General features: G+C 39.0%; 1 protein-coding gene across 1 annotated transcript in view; it reads left to right on the top strand.

The window, feature by feature from the left end:
• Window positions 1–2,330: 2,330 nt before the first annotated feature.
• Window positions 2,331–9,217, top strand: part of nalf1a (NALCN channel auxiliary factor 1a) — a 58,295-nt gene continuing 51,408 nt past the window's right edge. Inside the window, exon 1 of the mRNA XM_016511943.1 lies at window positions 2,331–3,460. Coding sequence (XP_016367429.1) covers window positions 2,774–3,460 — 687 coding nt within the window. The 5' untranslated portion in view covers window positions 2,331–2,773. The remainder of the gene's footprint in view (window positions 3,461–9,217) is intronic.

Below are 9,217 nucleotides of genomic sequence, written 5' to 3'. Positions count from 1 at the left end.
ACTAGTACACTGATATTTGTATACTTACTACATAAAGTATACTTAAAAATATACTTGAACTTTACTTAAGTATACTTACTAAAATAAACTTGAAGTATACTACTTTTTGGTAAGGGAAGGCATGTCAATGTCTTCTTAATTGCAACATACAGGCTTTAAGGATAATTCCTAATTGAAAGGTGTTGAAAAATTGAAAGGTGATATAAATTCAGCAACCTTGCAATTGGTAGCATGTTGCAATAGGTGTTATAATAGGGCAAAACTTGACACATGGTAATGCATGTTTTAAGCATTTGCCGATGTGTGGCCATATGGCCTGTAGCAGACAAATACTGCTGGAATGAGGAAAAAGAAAATGCTCTTAATTGCTATTTCAAAGTGGAATGCAGGTCTTAATTGTAGCTTGACTAATAACAGTTAATGACCAGAAATAACAAATAATAGTGGAGCCAAATAAACAAAACCACTGTGTTCACAAGACGCATTTGGAGAGGTTTCCATGGATGTTAAAGGTTCTTCATGGAACCATTATCAAATTCTTCTGGATTTTTTAAATCATTATTATTATTGCCACTTGCAGTTTTTAGATTTGTGTTAAGTCAATACACATTAGGCACATGTTTTCCCCCTTCTTGTTAAGCATAAGCTTCATCCTGTTTACATCTTTTGTATACATGTAATAAATTGTTCACAATATTTGTATTTATTAATACTATGCATTTCACATTTGTGACCCATTTTCTATTAGCTTTCTCATCACAACATCAAACCTCATGCTGCTGATTAGAGAGAATAAAGGAGATGAAGGGGAAAAATGCATTTTGCAAGCATGGACACATATGCCGTTGATTAGACAGCTCTAATGTGTCAAGCTTCAGGTCATTACATGCTCTGTGAATATTTGTTTGTCAATGTATGCAAATGTGACAGGTTCACGCACTACCATATGGCTGTCCACTGAGAGACAAAAAAAAAAAATCAAAAACAAAGACTTACCTCCAAGTAAGAAAGAAAAAGGGGGTAAGGAAAATTCAAGTTTGTTTGACAAACCTACAGTACGGTGTGTTACATCATCTTACTGTTTCATGAACTGCTTATGTTGTTTTTGCTTTAAAGTGTGTCTACATAAACCTACAAATATGATTGTATTATTATTTTGATTTGTTTGGAGGCACTTACACTCCAATTGCAAAAGGCTCATTGTGGGGCTGTTAACAAACAAATCATTTGATTTCAAGAAGTATCCTCCCTTTTCCCCTTTTTAAATGTATTTTCATGCTGCAAATTGAACTGCATTTAAAGGTACGGTATAGTTTCACAACAAAGTGTCATCATTTAAAACCTGTATGGCTTTCTTCTTTCTGTGGAACACAAAACATGCTGTCCAAACAAACATTAGACCATTTTGACTTTTATTCTATATGGACCAAAAATAAATACATACAAATAAAGCACTGATGTGTTTTTCAGATATCTTCTTTTGTGTTTCACATAAAGAAAAAAAGTCATGCAGGTTTGGATCAACATGAGGGTGAGTGTATATAATGACATAATTTTCATTTTTGGGTGAACTAACCCTTTAAGAAAATATTATTGATCATATTGTGTTGGACAACTTGTTTTTTAATTGTTTTAGTTTCAATAGCTATTATGTTATGCATTACAAGATTTGACTACCTATAATAATTACAACATTTAAATTAACAGGTTTTATTTAAATTAAAAAAATATGTATCAGTGATAAATATCAGTGAATCAACCTAAATATGTCAATTTATTCCAAAACCACTTTAAATGGGTTAAATCATGTAGACATATCTCTTATTATTAATAATTGCAGGTTACCACTTTTTGCAGTGTGTTGTCAGTTAACCTAAAATGTAGCCTATGTGGTAACATCTGGTTTTATTCAAGTCAAAAATATTATTGAATTTACCTGACTGCTATAGTTTGCCAATGTCATTTTTTACAGTGTAAGCTTTATAACATATTGACATTCTCACTTTACAGAGTGCATTAAATATAGGCTATCTGACCTCTAATGTTGGTTTCAAGCAATAATAAATAGCTAGTTTCACAGTGTACAAGCTCTTGTGCAGCTGTTCAACCTGTTGATGTAAAGTAAACGTATTATAGATTCTAACGTGATGATAATGAGGGCTTATTTTCTTGACCAGCAACCATGTTATCTCTCGCTACGGTGTATCAACTCAGCATATATGAACAGTTTGCAAATCGGCCGGGTCGCTGTGATGGATCAATCACATCGCATGAGCTGACGCAAATGACCCTGCTCTCTTTCAAGAACTCTTTCAAAACGAACATGGCGGCAACTTAACGTTTGGCCAAAATGACTGTGGATCGTTTCGCGAGAAAAGATCCCACCTTGTCGGACCGAGGAGGCGAGATTCGGCGTTTCGAAACGAGGAGTCCTTGCGCTTTTCACCAGAGCGAGCGGCCAGACACTGGCTTTTCGGCGTTGTAGCGGTTCTGCGCAAAAGGGGAGAGCGGAACCCATGACAGACGAGCAGGGAGAGACATGTTGCTACAGATAGCTGGGTTTTTCTCCGGAGAAGCACGGGGAGAGGGGACTCGACAATGAAAGCAGTAATCCCCCTGAACACAGCAACTGATCGTTAATCGCGGAGGTGAGCCACGACCGCTCGTCAGCCATCGTTTAGTGGGCAAAACTCAAGGCAGACCTCCCGTCAATGACTATTGTGGCAGAAAAGCCCCCACGGTGGAGTCAGCCAGAGCTGCGCTTTCCCAAAATATGACCAGCGGTGCTTGGAAGTGTCGGCAGCGAGATGACGGCTTAAAAATTTGGTGTGCTCCCCGCGAGAACGAGAAGCCATTCACCGACTCCGAGAGGGCCCAGCGATGGCGATTGTCCTTAGCGTCCCTCTTATTTCTAACCGTTCTGCTTTCTGATCATCTGTGGTTCTGCGCCGAGGCCAAACTGACAAGGACCCGAGACAAGTTAGCTTCAGTGGACATGAGCGCAAACCACAGACCCGACCTCCCTTCAACACACAGCAGCCTCAGAAGAAATGAAGATGCTATTTTTGTAGTCAATTCTACCAAACCTTTGTGGCAACTAGAAACTTGCCAGCCGGATGGTTTGTCTGAAAACTGCTTCACTTTTGTCGACGCTGACCACTTGTGCAAGGGCCTTTCGCAAACGGAGGGGACGCGGTGGATGAACATAAGCGATTTGTACCTTTCCTTTTGTAATTCGTACTCTCTTATGGATTTGCTTTACGGATCGTTAAGTCCGGACAATTTGAACTGCAGCCTTAACGTGATCGTGGACGGCGACCTAAACAGGTGCAGTCTGTGCGTTCAGGCGTACCAGCGTTATGACCTGCACGCGCTGGAGAAATATGAGGAATTTGAGATGATGGCAGACAAATACGAGACGGATGTGTACTCAGTAAGGACGTGCATGGAAGAATGCAAGGTAGGGCTTTATGATCTGGATCTCTCGTTTTCGCTGAATAGAGTTGGCTCTTCGTTCTCAGTCGTCATGGTAACTGGTGACAGTAACGCGGTGATGTTTTTGTGGGGTAAAGTGCTTTTCATATTGTATTCGGTTTTTTCCCGCATTTCGCATCTGTTGGTGGTGCCAACTTTGCAGTCATTTCATTTCCGAGACAGTTGGAGGGTGAAAAATCAGACAGGCTTTTAAACTTTTCCTTTACAGCTGTCTCAAATTATTCCTAGAGCAATCAACGCAAAATCTATTGTTCTGGTCTGATCTTACTGAGGAAATTAAATGTTGCTGCTGATCCAAGGTTACTGTGTCAATGCACAAAACGCCGCACAGCAAATCTTTCAACGTGCGTGCGTCATTCTATAGCGCGCAGGTGCGTCTCTCTGAACTGAATATAGAGCTGCTCCGCCAGGTGTTCATTCACGTCCACCACACTGAGTACATTTCAATAACGCTAATAGGGCAGCGGTGCTTTCTCGGCTAATCTCTCACGAGAGTAGGCTATTTTCCCTCGCACATGGTCTTGTTTGCACAGCACTCTGCGCGCGCTGCAACAGGGTGCCCTCTTAACCGCCATAAACTTGACATTAAGGTTAATTTTCGAGCTCCCGCTGTCATCTTAAATGGATTGCTCCTGGGTGACGAAAAAAATGGCACACTGTGTATAGTTGCTGTGTGCTGATAAGGAAGCGATCTTGCCGTGTTCTTTACGCGTGTGTGTTGCTTTGCGTAATTAATGGTCAAACATTTACCGAGAGCTTGTAAGTTGTCGTTTAAATGAAGGAGGCACAGATAAGCTGGTGAATAAGTGGGTGGCATGTTTTGCTTATTCACTGGTTCATTTGGCACAGGACTCGATCGCTGCTCACGGAGTCTGTGCTCGCTGTCCGTGGTGCTGAAACACGCTTAGTTTTACAATGAAAGGGGCAGGCCTCATGTTATTACATGAGCAATTTTTATTTTTTTTACAGCATCATTGCCAGTGACAGATATGACATTGGACCTTTGCATCTGTGATACACCTGCACTCCTAAAGTTGCCTTTCATGAAAAAAAGCTGTTTTGTTAGTCCAAAATAATAGTAATAATGTAGTTAGTATCAACACAATTTCATATAGGCTGACAGTGAGGCTGTGTGCTTATTTCAACCTTTTGATGAGTTACATTTATTTTCAGGACAATTCATACTGCCACCTGTGCATGGTGTTTTCTTTGCCTTCGCCATATCTTAGCAAAGTGACAGCCACAGAATTGCTATTCAGAAACCTCCCATATATAATCTCTCTGCAACAGCCTCTACAGAACAATTATTTCTATTAAATGCTTGCAAAGTATTGTTTGAGGACAGAAATTCTGGTCAGTAACCACAAATTAGTCTTTTGTGTTATTGTGGACGATAAGTCTACAGTATACTGTTTTGCAGCATTTTTCTTCTGTGCAGGAAAACATAAGTGCTCATCATTGTTGGCACAATACAGCTGAATATATTGTGTCATTACAGTGCATTTATATTGAATGCTTTTTATGGCTTTCAAATGGAAAGGATGCATGTAGTAGAATATTTGGACTGTTCTGTTTCTCAGACATTTTCAAGCGTTAACGTAACTGTCGAACCATGTTACCGTAGCCTGATAAACTACCAGTGAGTGTGAATGAAGGCCTTAATGCAGAGGGAGGTGGCAGGAGTCAGTCAGAGCCTCTGGCAAGCAGCTGCAAGGGATAGCCAGTCCCAGCTGTGATTAAGCAGCGAGAGATAGAGACAGAAAGAAAGACAGAGAGAGACTGAGAGGATGGGTAATCACTGTGACACGCCGTCTCTGACTGCCGGATCAGCCTTCAGGTTGATTTAATTCGCCACCTTCCTTGCACTGCATCGGAGTGTGGAAGACACTGTTACTTTTGTCTGCGTGTATGGGTTTGTATTATGTGTAAATGTGCTAAAGGTTCAGTTCAATTGCTATGAATAAACCAGACATTATAAATAGGTAACAAACAAATGAACGAAGGGAGGGGGTAGCGATTAGAGGAATAAACTAAGAAGGTTTTACTCAATAGTGTGCTATTCTTAGCTACTGTATTGAGCTTTGCACTGTTGCACTGGTGTTACAGCTAGGCTGTTCTGTGACAAAGCAATCACATCAATGATAACATGGACCACATTTAGTGTCTCAGAGACCAAAAGTGGACAGTACTTTTCTTCAAAGGTGGAATGCCTTTGATGTTCTTTTTTACACAACAGTGTGTTCTCTTATGTCAAGTATTTAATTAATCATGCAGAATAACTACGAGAAGTCCATTTTGTTACTTGCCCTGACTTTTCCACTCACTGTGATTCAAAATAATTTGATTCTAGCAGTGAAACCTGCTGTTTCTTGCTGTAGCGAGTTGAATATATGCTGGCCTCATTACATTCCAATTGGAAATGTGGATGAAAACCTCCTAATGTAGGTTCTGAATGCTTGGCGTAGATCTTTGTGATTTTCACTGATTGACTCTTATAGGCAATAGAGAAAGGCTTGTGGTATGGAACTGATAGCTATTGGGATGAAACCCTATTTACCGAGAATAGATAAGGACAAGCCCAACATTCCTCTAAGAGCATAGATAGTCTTAGTACACTTGCCAGGGTATGATCCCCTCAAGGGTTAGCACAATTATTTGTTCATCTCTTTTAAAGTTGTCTCATTTTTGGGACATCACCATTCTGTCTGTTGCACACATTTTCACTGTCATTTTCACCTTCAGTTTTTTCCCTGTATTGCAATACAATTGACTAATTGATAATTGAATAATCTCCTCATATAGATTTCCACATTTTTCCATTTTGTATCCTCTATCCAGTATTCCTAAATTAAAGCAATAGTTCCCCCCAAAATGTGAATTCTGTCATCATTTCCTCACCACTCTAAAAAAATATGGTTCTTTAAAGGTTCTTTACATGTAGAACCAGTTCTATTTAGAACCATAGCATCCTGAATAACCCTTTTAATGCTGAAATGGTTCTTTGTGTCAGAGTTTAGGGTTCTTTATTCTCGCCCTTTTGTTTTTCAAATCTGTAACTGTCAAAGCACCTCATTGCTGAGTTTCTGGAGTTCAGTGATCCAACTACACAGACTGTCAACACACTCTGGTAACAGGTAAATGATTTCATTCTAAAATGTAAATACAAATATAACTTTAAAACTGGTTTTCAAACAAACATGTTCTTTTCTCTTCTTTTTTGATCACATATAAGTGTGAGCAGCTCTGGCTGAGGAAACGCCTCTTCTCCACCAAGTAAGTAACAGAGACATTGAATTTATAATCCATATTGTTAGTTTTTAAATAATTATTTATTTATTACTAACAGAGGCTACACTCTAAAAAAGATGGCCTACTGATTTTCTGGAGTTCAGCTATCCAACTACACAGACTGTCAACACACTCTCAGCAGGTAAATGATTTATTTCTTAAAATTTCTATAATTTTTAACTTTCAAATTGTAACTGGTTTCTTACAAATCATGTCTTTTTCTCTTTTCAGTTTAAGAGAACATGTAAGTGTGACCAGCCCTGTTCAGTTAAGGATACTTTTCTCCTCTTCACCACTAAGTAACACAAATATTTAATTAATGGTCATTTTTTGTTTTTGTTTTTACAAAAACAAATGGAAGGAGACGCATTGTAACTCTGAACTCAGTTGTGTATTTCGGATGATGCCACATCCTACAACCTCATCATCTGCAGAGAGAAACGGCCACTCAATCACACCAAAATACACATAATGATGAACTTACAGGCATCATAGAGGATTATGAAAATACAGTATTTACAGAAACTTGGTCTTCATTTAACTATTTTCAGTTTCTATTTTGTTTTACTTCTTTAAGTATTTATTTATGTTCAATGTCAATTGTCATTTTTTAATGTATTCTGCTAATAACTGTTGTTAGAGCACTGTCATTTTTGCCACAAATTCACATGTCATTAAAAAATAAAAGTACCTAATTGACACGTTGTTGTTGTTGTTTTTATGTAAAACCCTAATAGACACTACAGGATATTGTAATACCAGGCAGATAGAGGAGTAAAAAACAATATTAATAAATAATATATAGAAATAATATTAATAATGATGTAAATATGTTAATATACTAATATTAATGAAAATAAACTATCATTAAAAAGGTTATTTACTTTTATAAAGAATATCTCTTTGGATTTGAGACTTTAGTCTTTGCAACTTTACAGATCTTCTTTATGCACCAAGAGCTTGTAACACTCCAAAGAGAAAGGAAAAATTTAAATCGCATCATATGACCTCTTTAAGAGTGTTTCTCCATACAGACCCTGGAGCTCATTTTGCGTTCCCAGACAAGGGGGCCTTCGACTCGCCTCACCCTAGCCACGGTGAGGGTACGGGGGCTAGGCATCTCTCCATACAGACCCTGGAGCTCAGTTTGCGTTCCCAGACAAGGGGGCCTCGACTCGGCTCACCCCAGCCACGGTGAGGGTACGTGGGCTAGGCATCTCTCCATACAGACCCTGGAGCTCAGTTTGCTTTCCCAGACAAGGGGGCCTTCGACTTGCCTCACCCCAGCCACGGAGGGTACAGGGGCTAGGCATCTCTCCATACAGACCCTGGAGCTCAGTTTGTGTTCCCAGACAAGGGGTCCTTCGACTCGCCTCAACCCAGCCACGGTGAGGGTACGTGGGCTAGGCTCTTATTGTTCTCATCTGGTTTTCTTTCTTTTGTGGAACATGGAAGATAGGTTGAAGAATGCTGACAGAATCAAATAATGACAAAAAATTTATTTTTAGGCCAAACTTTTACTTTAACAGGGTGCTTTGCTCATTTGACTCAACCAACTGTAAGTGGATCCAGGATTTGCTTGTAACTGAGCTTCACATGGAGTGGGTTTGGAAAATCTGAAATGCAAATTATACAAAACAGAAGCCCCTACATTGTTATCATGTTTATGACGGGACGTTTTTTGTTTGCTTTCCTACTCTTTTTATTCTAGAAAATGCAGACAGTGCTTCTCTGTGTCTCATTAAGGCTATCACTGTTCACTGTGTTATTTAAACAGGGATTGTATTTGTGTTAGCCAGCAAAAGATGACTATCAGAAGGCTAGTTTCTTTATCCACATCCTGGCATGAAACTTCTAAACTGATATAAAACCAGAGTTACAGAGGACAGAATTGGTGACTACTAAATCTTTCTCTGTGGATGATCACATTTGTCTGAATGTAAGTTTAGATATTTTTTTGTCATTTACCACTTATAGGTTCATTATTTGTACCAAATTATTTGTATGAGTGAGAAGGTGAGCATGGTGCTCCCTTCTTGGAAATACATGGCAATTGTTTATTGTTATAGTTAAAACAACTTTATGTCCAAACCAGAATCACTATGGTGTTGTTTTTGTGCTATTGGTTCTGGTAAATTGAACCCTTCAATACACTTAATAGTGTTGTTCTCTACTAACAACTTTCTGCTCACATTACCTAATAATCAGGATTTCATACTGCTTAAAGGGGTCATATGATGCGATTTCAAGTTTTCCTTTCTCTTTGGAGTGTTACAAGCTGTTCGGGAATAGATAAGAACCCTAAAGTTGCAAAGACTAAAGTCTCAAAGAGATATTCTTTATAAAAGTTAAGACTGGTCCACGCCCTCCTAAAACGTCTCGTTTAAACACGCCCCCACATGTCTACGTCACGATGTGGGAAGATTTGCATAAC

Source organism: Sinocyclocheilus rhinocerous, unplaced genomic scaffold (genome assembly GCF_001515625.1).
Source record: "Sinocyclocheilus rhinocerous isolate Xijiao unplaced genomic scaffold, SAMN03320098_v1.1 scaffold1256, whole genome shotgun sequence".
Classification (NCBI taxonomy): domain Eukaryota; kingdom Metazoa; phylum Chordata; class Actinopteri; order Cypriniformes; family Cyprinidae; genus Sinocyclocheilus; species Sinocyclocheilus rhinocerous.
Note: the sequence above shows the minus strand (reverse complement) of the source record. Positions and strands in the feature narration are given on the sequence as shown.